The sequence below is a fragment of the Austrofundulus limnaeus genome, unplaced genomic scaffold, assembly GCF_001266775.1.
Source record: "Austrofundulus limnaeus strain Quisiro unplaced genomic scaffold, Austrofundulus_limnaeus-1.0 Scaffold63, whole genome shotgun sequence".
Taxonomy (NCBI): domain Eukaryota; kingdom Metazoa; phylum Chordata; class Actinopteri; order Cyprinodontiformes; family Rivulidae; genus Austrofundulus; species Austrofundulus limnaeus.
In genome coordinates, this window is record NW_013952465.1 from 2278904 (window position 1) to 2292597 (window position 13694).

The window sequence follows — 13694 nt, forward strand, 5'->3', positions numbered from 1 at the left end:
GTGTGTGTGTGTGTGTGTGTGTGTGTGTGTGTGTGACGTTGACACGTGAGTGAAGGCGTGAAGGATGTCACCGAGCCCCAGGACCAGCGGGGCCCTTCCCCTTCCTGACTGCGCCGTGGCTGCTGTGATGGTGGCCGTGGCTCAGCTTGGTGTGGGGGCTCAGGGTGGGCCCGGGTCCYCCTTTGGCGTGAGGAGAAGAGCTCTGACTGGGCTTGAAGGCGGGACTGCTCCCCGCCCGGGCCAGAGAGGGCTGCAGAGGGCTGGAAGCTGAGAGGCCGGCTGAGAGGAGGGGCAGAAAAAGAAACGCTTCGATTAGAAAGCTAATTTCTAAACACGGGGTCTGAAAGTCTAAACTGAAGCTGGGATATAACAGAGTACTGCCATGTACCAGTAAAAATATCTATACTTAGCACAAAAGTAAGGAAATTTGTGTTTGGTCGATTATTTCTTTGTTGTAACAATGCTTTTTGGCAACAAATTTTATAGGGGATTCCTTATGTGGCACCATTTAAAAGGGAAATCAAAGGGAACCCCGACTAGTTGCAAAACAGACTGTAAAAATATTGCAAGCTGTTTCATAGCTGCTTCATGGAAGAAGAACCTCAGCTTAGTCTGTTAGCTTTTGCGTTAGCGCCCGAGCTAATAATGTTAGCTTGGGAACTAACGCCGTATATATTGTTACAGGTTTGGCCTGGATTGTTAGTCAAGTCAAGTCAAGAATCTTTATTCTCCCGAAGGGGCAATTTGTTGCACAGCCAGTAGACATAAGAACAACAAGAACAAAAACATTCACGCATAAATACACAAAAAATACAGATGTTTATTAAGAAATTGAACTACTGCTGGGATATATGAGTTTTTAATGATGTTAGACCTGGCAACCCTCACTGTGTGTGTGTGAGTTGTTTCTCCGTGACAGAGAGAAGAGAGGGAGAGTTATTAGTGCAGCTCTGCTATTTTTTGTATTTGTGTGTTAAGGTTTCCTTTTATTGTTTAATAAGAAAGAGCTCTGACAAGGCAAGTGGAGTCCCCAATTTTTGTGGTTACCTAAACGAGCTGGACCAGTAGAAAAAGTTAACAAGACTTTTACTACGATATGAGACCTTGTCCACCTGTGAGGTCAGCAATAATACATATTATTAATAAATATGTGGCATTAGTTTATATATAGATAAGGTTAAATTGCCATATAGAAATGTACTAACTCATATGCTAACGTTATGCTGCTACATATGTACATATTAGCTCATTTGCTAATGATATTGTCATATAGATATGTTTTAGCTCATGTGCAAACATTATATTACCATATAGATATGTATTAGCTCATGTGCTAATGTTATATTACCATATAGATATGTATTAGCTCATGCGCTGGCATTATATTACCATATAGATATGTATTAGCTCATGCGCTAATGTTATATTACCATATAGATATGTATTAGCTCATGCGCTAATGTTATATTACCATATAGATATGTATTAGGTCGGGCTTTAACGCGAAAGCTAACAGGCTAAGCGGAGGTTCTCCTTCCATGAAGCAGCTCTGTTGTCCTCCATCCACATTTTCACTTTCAGGCTGAGTCGTTTCTATATTCTCCTCTCTGACAATGCTCTCTGGCTTCATTTAAAAGGATTGATCGTCAGATATTGTCCAAGATTAACCTTCAGGGTGGATAGCTCTCACTGGCAGCTATGCACGGGAAAACTTAGTGAATGTCTTCATTTATCTGGTATGCTTTGCAGCGTTAATGAAATGTCGTTGTCCGTGTGAAAATATATATTTTAAAATTTATAAACCCTAAACATAATTGTCTTTACTTTTTGTCCGAAGTTTATGTCCTCCAAAACCTCTTTAGAAACAAACAATAGCTTTTATTTGTGGTTTGTAATCTGAGTCAAGGTGTTTCTTTTCCCTGAACAAGAGTCTCAGACTGTGATGTTTGTCCAGGTCAGCAGAAAAAAATGCCACATGAGCAGAAAGCAACACCCACACAGAGCTGTGTCGATGAGAGAAAAACTATTCCTACGAGTCGACTAACAGAGCCTAAAGATAACAAATGGCCAAAGATAACATGGTTTTACCGGGATAGAGTAATATTTTTCTAAGAGCTATTAGCTGAAAACTTGGCATAAAGTAGACGATCAACTGACGCATTTCTCATGACTTTGTTGGAGTTGATTTTCTCCTGCTTCCTAAAACCATGACTTGCAAAGACACACTGTAAAAACTGTTCATGTGTTGTAGAAAGGCTTTGTTCGTAAAAGGGACACACTGTGCCAAAACGTATCAGCTAAAAGGGCTTCACCAGGTCAGTGATGGGAAACTTAAATGATGGAAGCAGACAGYTTTTTTGTTGACACTACCAGAGGGCCATGTAGCGTTGCACGATTTCCCAAATGTAATAAAATGGCCATTTCAAATATGTTTGTGTATATATTTGTTTATTAAACCAATATATGGTACAGTAACCTAATGTATTTCATGCTCAAATGCAGTGGTGGGCAACGCTAATCCAAAAATTAGCTCCACGATTTCTAAAGCGCTTATGAAAATATTTAGGACCGCAACTTCAAACGTGCTTATGCCATAGAAAAACTAGCAGAAGCTAATTTTAAAGCGCAAGTTCAATTTGACACTAGCTGGCAATAAGTCATGTACAATATATACACAACACTGCCATCTATCAGTGTATGAACCCTTTTACAGCTTAATCCTACAACCGCCGATTGCTGGGGATGTGATTTCCTGAAACAGAACTTTGGCTCCTGGTATAAAAATTAAAAAGTTGTTGAGGATTGCTAGTTCGGCTGCTTCTTTGTCTTTTTCTTTTGTTTGTTGTAGATTTTTCATTAAAGAAGCATCAATAAAGTAATTTTAAAACTGTTTATTGGAAAACTGAAGCGATGCATTCTGGGTACATGACAGATTTGATTTGTGATGGGAAACGTAAGCACGGAGTAAAGGAAACTATCTTCCCTTCAAAATAAGAGCTTGGATTTTAAAGTTTTCCATGTAGTTGCTCCAGTTGACCACTAGATGTCAGTCTTCATCAGCATAACATCTTTAAATCATTTCTGAGTCTCTAACCCTATTGGCCGATTGCTTCGACCAATTACGTCAAGTATTGAGCTCCAGCGTTTAAACTTTTTTTAATAAAAGGAGCTCCGATTGTAAAGTAAAATAAATCAATAAGTTCAAAATTTTAGTATGGATTACAAACGTTAACTGTTTTTACTGGGACAGGGAGTTCTAAACATTGCCTTCCTGCTACGTAAGCAGACACAAAGCCTTGTGGGAAATCAGAACCGTGGCCGAATGCAACAGTCCACAAGGATGTTTACCTTTCCAATAAGTGTGTTTATCTGTGAGGGGTGCTGTTGGACAGATCACGTGTTGTGATTCATTGACAGCCATACCTTCCGCTGTTCAAGATAATGACTGGTAGATAATTAGTTATTAGTAGTACTGCAGTTTAATTTTAGAAAGCGCAAATCCGCTTATGAATTATAAAAATTATTAAGACCGCTAAAGCGCAAACAAAATAATTAGGTCCGCAATTAGCAGATTTGCGCTTTATCGGGCTGGTGCCCACCACTGCTCAAATGCATGAATAACAGTTGTACTCGTTTAATAAATATGAATAAAAATCTCCTGCGTAGTTGTGATTCTGGTAAATAGTATATGTAACTGCTGATGTTTACTAACCTTTGGAGACACTGTAGCCGTAAGCAGCATAAGCTGCAGCTGAAGCGGCTGCTGCTCCGGCCATGGCTCCGGCCATAGCTGCTGCGCTCCCGGCTGTGGACTTCCGCCCGCGTCCTTTCCCTCCAGACTTAGCCCCGCCTCCGGAGCCTTTGGGCCGTCCACGACTCCGACTGGACCTACCTCTGCCGGGGCTGATTGTGTCCGAGGCTGAAATACCTAAAGGCAAAAAGAAATAAAGGAGGAAGCAAAARAGTGATTTATTGTTTTTTTAAGAATACATATATTTCCTTTAACACTTTGAAAGTCATTACAGATAAGGTGAAGCAAAATCCCCATTAACGGAAATTAATTTGATGTCTCTTTATATATATATATTTTTTTACAGTTCTGAAACAAACATCTATCTCCTCTGATCTCCTCACCGTTCATGTTGTCAGAAACCGAGCCGGAGATGGAAACTGGGGAGTTGGTGGCGCGAGACTGAGGCGCGGAAGAAACCGGATCGTCCACGATGACCAGCATGTCGCTGCTGCTCTCGTCTGCGTCGGCGTCCGGGGGCAGCGAGCCGGGCTGGAGCTCGCTGCTCAGGGAGATCTGCCCAGACACGGGAGGACACACAGACATGGACAAAGGCTGGGGGTCAGGAACCAGGTCAGGAACCAGGTCAGTACAGTGAAAAAGGGTGGCAAGAATGGAGACGGTGTAAGGAAGGAAAGTAAGGAAAAAAAGAAAGGAAAGGAAGCAAAGGACAAGAGGGAATTTTGGATTGAATGGGGTATAGAAAGTAAGAGGTGATTAAAAAGTTGAAATGAAGCAAAGGAAGAGGAAAATAAACAAAATTAAATTAAATGACTTTAAGTAGACGCAAAGTGGAAGGCTGTGGAAATAAAGGTAAAAACAACCGAGGCACTCAACTGTAAGATAAATCTACTCTATTTTACTGGTGGTTTTCACTTTAATGAACACATTTCTCACACACACACATATATATATATATATATATATATATATATATAAACACACACAACCTTGTATTTATATTCTTAATAGTACCGTTCACTGACTTCCATTCTTTAGTCATTTCTGTAGCCTAGCCGTGACCCATACCCTAAACCCATTGGTGGGCACAAATGACTCACAGACAAGAGTTACCAAATAACCTAACATCCAATTTTGGTCTGTGGGAGAAAAGTACCCAGTACTCTGGTTACAGTTCAGAATTGGGTCATAGTATACCCCAACTCTCTCATGTTGTCCCCCTCCTACAATACTGTTATTGCAAGTTTGACTCAGCCCCCTGTGAGCAAAAGGTGTGAGTCGGCCCCAACACAAAGAGGAAAAAAGACAAAAACAAGGGGACGTTGAACCCTGCTTGCACTCACTACATACACATAACACGACACCAAATAACCACAGCCGAAGCATCCAAACCAATAAGTCAGGTGATGGGGCACATGACCCTCTATGAACAATAGAGCTAATCAAGCCTATTGTTAGGCGATGGCCCTCTTTTGCATCTGACTAACCTGTTTGTCCATGTGGAGGCAGTGCTTATAAGGCTGAGTTCACCTGAAACTCATCAGACTGAAGAAGTCTCTTGGAGGAGAGACTAAACATTTCACTAAAGAAGAACCCATCCAGAGGATTTTCTTTTTGACTAACACAAGATTACAATTTTTTATCRTCACAACAGAAAAGACTAGCTTTAGCAGAGTCTCTGTCAGTTTTGTTTGTATATAATCTGTAATACAAAGAGTGAAAAATGTTGACTTGATCATGCTACTAGCTTGTTGGCCACTTCAATAATTTAACCTCCAACCTTAAAATATGATCTTTCTTTCAAATCCATCAGAGTTACCTTTAAGACTAGACTAGATAATAATAAGAATACATGTTTTTTCTTTTCTTGAATAGTTTAGTTGTAATTTTAACTAAATGTGTTATAAACTATATACAGTATTTTCATTGTTTACATGAATGTGGTCTTTTATGCCCCTTTTCCATGGTGTAGTGTTGGAACGGTTGGTGTAGGTACGGGTCGGACCGGTTCGTTTTCCACTGATGTTCCAGTCCGGTTCCAATGGGTGTGTTTTGGGCGGTTGGTGGAAGTGGTTTTTAGGTTTTTTTGAAAAAAAGTTAATGGTCAAAATGAAATATGGAAGCACATTTGATGAATAATTTTTGAAATTTTAAAAATTTGCAAAAAAATTTAGCCAATCAGTGACGAACAGTGTTCTGACGTCGCATTTTGGTGTCAGCTGGGGCCAGTTGGAACCACAATGAAGTAGGTACTAAAAAAAAGTGCCGGTGCAATGGATCTGGCCTAATGGAAATGGCTTGGAACCGTACCGACACTACACTAAGTGGCACTAGTGGAAAAGGTTATTTTGTCTTAAAGTGTAAAAATAAAAATAAACATTAAAACTTGCTATATATTTTTAGTTTTATGTCACCCCACTGGCAGGAAAAAGGCCCCCATTCAAGAAACTCGAAATTGCCCATGAACCACCAGTTGACAACCACGTGCAGCATGTTTTGTAGCTCTGCACACATTTTATTAGTGAGCCAAGGAGCAGCAATGGCTCTTTTGATTGTAAAGGATGTAGGTCCCTGTCCTGATTCGAACCCCCCAAAAATGGCATTGCACCAAATTAGGAACGGACTTTGGTCTTTTAAAAAAACTACTGGTCCAGACAAAGTAGGTGTTTATACCAGATAAGGTCCTAAAACGGTAACAAAAACCAGTTAYGCACAGATAAACAATTCTCTCACCTCACTGAAAGGACTGGGCATGGCTGAGTCTAACTCAACGCTGATGAAGGAGTCGTCTCCGTCCGCCGACAGGTTGGAGTTGTCAGCCGAGGGGGCGTGGGGGATGACCAGGTTCGCCTCCTTCTTCCGTTTGTTCTCAAACTCCTCGTTCTTCTTCTGTGGGTTAGAAACACACAAAAAACAGCAGGAGGTGAGGCGATGTGGGACACGAGTCCATAATTTAGTTTTGACATTAATGCCACTTTTGTCATTTAAAGCAATATCTTGACTCTGGTACCTTCTCAGCGTACTTCTCCCTCTTCCTCTTTCGCTCCTTCACCTTGCTGCTCTCCTCCTGCTGCCTCTTCTCCTCCTGCCTTAGACGCACTGCAGGAAAAGACACAAGGCTTTCATTTAATTCCCTCCCTGCAGCCGATGTAATTACTTTTATGATTAGTAAAACGTAACTGTGAGAACTTACGTTTCTTCTCCAGCTCATCATCGTCCAACAGCAGGCTGACCACCTCTTTAGGCTTGAGGGTATCGGGTTTAAAGTTACCTCCAGAGATGACCACCCTTTGTATCTGTTTACATGAGAACATTAAAGCTTTAATACGCCAATTATTACATATTTACATCAGATAATATTGAAATTTTTTGATCTTCCTTTAGTGACTCAAATCATCGAGATAAMCTCTGAGATCATTTTTTGTTTTGTCGTTTGTTTTATAAAACTAAAAGCTCTATTTTCAGACCTCGCTCTTCTCCTTGGCGCGCTGCAGGATCCTCTCCTCGATGGTGCCCTGACAGATCAGGCGGTAAACGGTGACTTGTTTGGTCTGACCCAGTCTGTGAGCCCGGTCCATTGCCTGCTGGTCCACTGTGGGGTTCCAGTCGCTGTCGTAAAATATAACCTGGAGGAGCGGGGAAACAAACTGTTTATTTGAACACCGAAGAGCCAAAAAGTGAAGCAGACACTCATTTCTATGTAATGTACTGTGTTATAATAGCCAGTCTCATTGAACAAAAGTAAAGGAACAAAAGGGATAATGGAAATTTATAAACATGCATATTATTTTTACAAGAATGTTGAGGTCTAAACATTGCTTGTTTCAGCGTGTCTTTGACTCACGGTGTCAGCGGCTGTCAGGTTAATGCCGAGTCCTCCGGCCCGCGTGCTGAGCAGAAACACAAAGATGTCCGTACTGTGGAGGGCAGTGGGACAAGAGAGACAAATATATTTATTCAATTAAAATAGTATGAAAAAAAATAAAGCCACAAAATGATACAGCTGCTTTAAAAACCTCCTTCGCTGAAAACAAATGTTTTTATCAGCTAGTGACGGTGATATAAAGAAGCAACAGATTCAACTGAGTTCAAACTAAAATGTGTGTAAAATAAAGATCCAAACAACAGCATCAGCAAACATTTGTTTATTTTCTCACATAAATCATTGTTTGTGTTTTTTTCTCCTTTGGTTGCCTACTTGCATCTCTTTCCAGTAACTCTATGCCCTGCAGTTTGAGAACCGCTGCTCCACACAAAAACAATGGAGGAAGAGTATAATCCAAAGCATGTGGGCTCCAAAAAGTACACAAACACAGACACACACATACGTTTATAATAATTGGACATTTGATTAAACTGTTTACTGATTGCTATAACATACGGAGAGGCAGACTTACATGGGGTTATTAGTGAAAGGGGATGTTTGGTTTCATTTACAGACATAAACAGAATCTTGACGGCCTTTTGACTTTACCCACCGGCTCTGGAAGTCAGCCACCATGTCCCTGCGCTCCGAAATCTTGGAGGATCCATCGAGACGGATGTAGGTGTGTTTACGATACACCATGTACTCCTGGAGGAGAAAAGGAAAGAATTAAAGAGAATGTCTGCAAAATCCCGTTAATTCTGCTGTTAGGAGGAACTGGAAGATAAGTCTGGGACTAATCCTTGTGTTTCGGTGCAAATATTTCTCTGAGGACCACAGACACCCGGCAGTATTATTCATTATGTTCCAAGACTTTAAGGAACATTGAACTTTACTGTAAGAAACTTCGCTTTGGTCCCAAATAATAAAATCCCACATTTCTTATTTGGATTTTTTTATTTTTTTGGAATTTAAAGTCTTAATCCAAACCCAGGAGGACAGGGAGAAATGCAAACATTGGTACACTGATACTCTATTCCCCATTGAACGCCTGCTAAGCTGCTCTGTGTGTCTGTGGGGGTGTTAGATTGGATGTCTGTTGAGGGGACACAATGATCCCTCTTGAAGTGCTGCCCTGAACTTGCGACCTAATATAAAAACCTGCCCCCTCTCCCTTCCCAGAACAGATGAATCTATCACAACCAGTGACACTCATCACAGCTCGACTCATACAGTCATCGCAGATCATATCAATGATTTGACAACATGTTTTTGGTGACCCCATTTGAACCCCCCCCCGCACACACACACCTTCTCCCGTCATGACACCCAGGCCCCCCGGTCCCACCAGGGCCTGCCCTCTGTCTGTCAGTTTGGCTCTGTTCCCAACGACCCCATCTGCTCTGAATGAACACTGCATTAGAGACCATTAGTCCCAATGGCCTCCAAAATGCTTCTGACATCTTTTCTGCATGTTGTTGCTAAAAACAAATTTTTAAAAATCATCCAAATCTAAACATTATGAAATATTTTAGACTGGTCTTGATCCTGCACAGAAAACCCATAAACTCCAGAACTGTTTGATTTACCTCTGAAGTTGTAACTCATTACATGTGTTCAAGTTGCAAGTCAAAAAATAATTATTGTGCTCAGTAATCAGGATAACTACTAATGTTGATAACACAGGGCTTCTTTGAGTTCTGTGCAATCAAACACTGTAACATGTATGCAGTATTTCTTTGATAAGAAACTATGGGGTGCCATTTGTAAAGTTACACAGTCAAGCCCAAACAGAATCAAATATGGCTGCCGGTGGTGATAATCACTGCAATAAAACTTTAATTTTTTCACCACCTTTTGTATGGGGTGCCGACTGTAAAGCTACACAGTTACACAGCCTTTAATAAACAAAATAACAGATTTATTTTTCAAAGTCCATTTTTCATCATAAGATTTATACATTTATAAATGTCATAGTTTATAAACTAAATATTTAACTTACAAATTAAATATTTAGGTAACAAGCTAAATATTTAACTTGCGACTTAAATATTTAGTTTTGAGCTAAATATTTAGGTTGCAGCTTAAATATTTATTTAGCTAGCTAGGTAGCTATCTAAATATTAAGCTAGCTAGCTAAATATTTAAGTTAAATATTTACGTAGCTAGCTAAATATTTAAGTTGCAGTCAAAATATTTAGCTCAAAACTAAATATTTAAGTTGTGGGCAATATTTAGCTTGTTAACTAAATATTTAATTTGTAAGTTCAATATTTAATTTATAAACTATGACATTTATAAATGTATGAATCTTATGGTGAAAAACTGATTTTGACAAATAAATCTGTTCTTTTTTTCTTATAAAAGGCTAAAATAAAACAAAAATATTGGTGGTAATGTTTGACTGTGTAACTTTACAGTCGGCACCCCATACAAAAGGTAGTAAAAAAAATTAAAGTTTTATTGCAGTGATTATCACCACCGGCAGCCATATTTGATTCTGAGGTTGGGCTTGATCAGAACTCAAACTTACAGCGTCAGAATTCTAATTTCATTTAATTTTTCCAACTTTTCAGCAAACAAAATACACCATTAAACTTTATTTTCCCAAACGGAGAGAGACCATTCAAAGAGCTACAGTATGTGCAACAAAGTCACAAGATTGAGAACTACAGATCTAAGCTCGTACTTGTATTTTAAAGGGAATGTTTGTTATAAATAATGGTATACATTTAAATCACCTTTAATTGTTTGTGTTGTTCTTTGTCAACAAGCCTGATATGAATCTGAATAAAAAAGCGGGCTGACTAATAGTGGGAAAAACAAAAAGAAAAACTAATGTGCCTCTCCTGTTTCCAGACTAATCTACCTTTCAAACTGCATTTTTATTATAAGGAAAAAGGTTAACATTGGTTTATAATATGAAGTATTTGGATTGCTGTATCCTTTTCCATGTTGACTGATATCAGAGAGGCTGAAGGGGAAGTTTGTATTTTTTAAATCCCCAATAAAATCTTCTGCTGATTTTCTGGCTTGAGATTCAAAACAGTCGGGGATTATCTAGCCTGCAGTCAGACTTGTTCAACAATAAAAAGTCATTTAAGCAGCTGTAGATACACAACTTAGGGAGGGCAGTTACTTGGCAGTCGTTCTCAACTACTTGCTCCTGCCAGAACAAGCAAACAATGTTATTTTTCTTCAAGCCACGCTGATCCCGATGATCCATCACCCAGCGACGTGATGTCAGGAAAAGAACCAGCAGCCGCCAGGCGACAAAAAAAAATGATGCTATCGTACAGAGACTAGCACCAGGCTCTCCATCTGCGGGATTCTGGTTTCAACCAGTGAAAAAGACGATACAGAGACGGAGTGAATGGATGATTTCATTTCTGATTGTCTTCTGCTCATTAGGGGAGGAGATGCTGCCACACAAAGGCTCAGTCAAACTGTCTCATTGGATCAGAAAATCATGGTTAAATTCAACCAGGTTGGGGATTAGGGATTACAATATTTTCAGTTTACTTTACTTCAAAAATCCTTAGACTTTCAATCACATTTAAATAGTATCAGTTTGGTCCAAGAGACGAATATTATATTGTAACATTTCTGTACTGACACTAAGCAGCTCACGGCACTTATCCAATTTAAATAACATCCTTCTGTTTTGGTTTTGACTTCAATATGAAAAAAAATCACTCTAGTTATGTTTATGTGTTTGCTCCTATCCAATCCAATTTACCATCTTCCTCCTCTAACCTCCATTCCTTTCTCCCTCCACCTTCCCTCTTTCTTCACCATTCACACCCTTCCCCTCCCATCTGGCAGCCTCCCCTGCAGATGAGACCCCTCTAATTAGTCCTGACCTGATAATTAGCCACCTAATGGGCTCGCTAACGAGGAACAGGCAGCCTTATTAGAGGTACTGGAGCTCCAATACCCCGCTGGTAGAAGGAGGACCGGTGAGACCGCTTAGTTGGTACAAAAATAAACATAAATGTGAATACATAAACAAGAGATCGTCCTTAGCATCACTGCCAGGTAATAAGAGAGGTTGTGTGAATGTGTGTGTGTTCGTACCTCAAGCAGGTCAATCATGCGAGTCATTTGGGAGTAGATTAGGACCCGGTGTCCCTGAGCCTTTAGCCGGTTCAACAAGATGTCCAAAGTGTGAAGCTTGCCACTTTCTGTGATCAGGCTTTCCTTATCTAAAAAAACACACACAGTTGAAATGTTGGTGAATGCAACCAAATATTTAACTTTAAATTAAAAAAAATACCTAAAGCTTAACAAGTTGCACTATTCTCCCTAATCAAACACTTAATTTGTTGACAATATTATAATAATAAGACATTAGATATCAAATGCATTCTGAGTGACCAACTGGTATTTAAAAAGTCCTGTAAAAGTTTCCATTTGTATTTTTTTTAATCAGACTGAAATCCACGTTTCCATCAGAAAAAGTATGATTTATACTGATTGCACTGGTGAGAACAAAAAATACGCAGGATAATTAAAAGACATTAGAAGAAAGAAGCGTCTGCACTTGATTTGACATTATTGCCCAAAAAAAAGAACAAAGATGATTGGCAGCTGGTCCTTTTTCCCCTCACAGCTAACATCACAACAGGTGTTGACTCCTGCTCTACAAATGATAGACCAATGGGAGCAGTCTCGATCTGACCCTGTTACTGAAGTGGTTCTAATCATGTCCAGCTGATGAGGAATTAACTTCATCTGGGACAATGGTAGGATGTGAAAAGGTTGGGGCTCCCAGTGACCTCAGTGACAGGCACACTTTGCTGTTTGACCCAGAGGTCAGTGCTTTGAGAGAGAGGAGACCTTAAGACCAGGGGGTCAGGTGACACAGTCGGGGTCAGGGTTACAAGAGAGATCCCCCATGGGAAAGGCGGGCCTTTTTGCCCTCTAGTTGGACAAGGGCACTTTTTGTACAGAGAAAACTTATAAATATTTCCTAGTTGTACTTCCTTGCTTTTTCAATATGAATGTGACCAACTGTGCCAAAAACCATGTGTCATTCCTAAACACAGGGTCTGAAAATCTAAACTGAAGCTGTGATATAACAGAGTCCAGCCATTCAAAACAAAATTGTTAGATTGTTTCTTTGTAAGAATGCTTCTTGCCGATAAATCTACTGGACACCTCATTGGCAGCACCTGGGGGTACCAGAAGATCAAGGCAAGTTTCATTAGATAGTTCCCACAAGACCGGACCAGAAGGTAGTCAAACCAAAAGCTAGCCATTTTGATAGTGGTTCAGTAAACTCAGATACTCCTGAGCCCTACGAGCACTGTTATGAAGGTTTGATTTTCAGCCTTTTTTTCCTTAAATTTTTGTGAAATATGGCTTCTAAAAAGGCTGAATTGCATTACAGAGACGCAATAGATAGTTTGAAAATATTTGCTGTTATTGAGGTACGTGTAGGAAAAAGGCTAAATGTACTGTATGCAGAGTTGGACTTGCTACAGGAAGTCACGCACATTGTAAATCATGTAATTCACAAAAAAAGTGCAGATACTATGGGTAAACTATGGTCTTTGAACACAATCTACCAAAGCAATAGTGGCTGGTGAAAGATGTCAGGACACTAAAACTAAATTACCAATATACCCATCACAGATAAGTAAACAATGTTGTTTTGTCCATGAGCGTAACTAATTTGCTTTTAGATGTAATATGTTGGTCTTCATTTCTAGTCTCAAATTAGCATGAATGTAAGTTTAAATTGATGAAGAACAGAAATGTGCATTTAGATGTAATCACTTTGTTTTTTTATGTTGGAACTTTCTATAGCAACAGCACAATAAATTGTTTGGCAGTGGCAGAGAAGATTTAGTCATTTTTTTTTCGGGTGTGCAAACCACATAATCAGCTCTACTGCTCATCCCACAAATGCATGTTCCTTAAAAATGTGGCACCATTTAAGAGGGAAATTAACAGGTTTTCCAACGGTATAAAATTTGTCAATTTTTTTTTTACAAATTTAAAGGCACAGTGTGTAGGATTTGTTGTTTTCAGCGACATATAGTGGTTGAGTGTTTGAATAATCCTCCCTGGTCC

At 39.6% G+C, this 13694-nt stretch overlaps 1 protein-coding gene across 1 annotated transcript in view; it reads right to left on the minus strand.

Annotated features, from left to right (window-relative positions):
• Nucleotides 1-13694, minus strand: part of ino80 (INO80 complex ATPase subunit) — a gene marked incomplete in the record, with an annotated part of 42191 nt that overhangs the window by 1612 nt on the left and 26885 nt on the right. The window contains 10 exon segments of the mRNA XM_014009947.1: nt 2-279; nt 3713-3928; nt 4135-4306; nt 6485-6640; nt 6762-6850; nt 6945-7047; nt 7219-7377; nt 7596-7668; nt 8230-8324; nt 11694-11821. Coding sequence (XP_013865401.1) covers nt 68-279; nt 3713-3928; nt 4135-4306; nt 6485-6640; nt 6762-6850; nt 6945-7047; nt 7219-7377; nt 7596-7668; nt 8230-8324; nt 11694-11821 — 1403 coding nt within the window.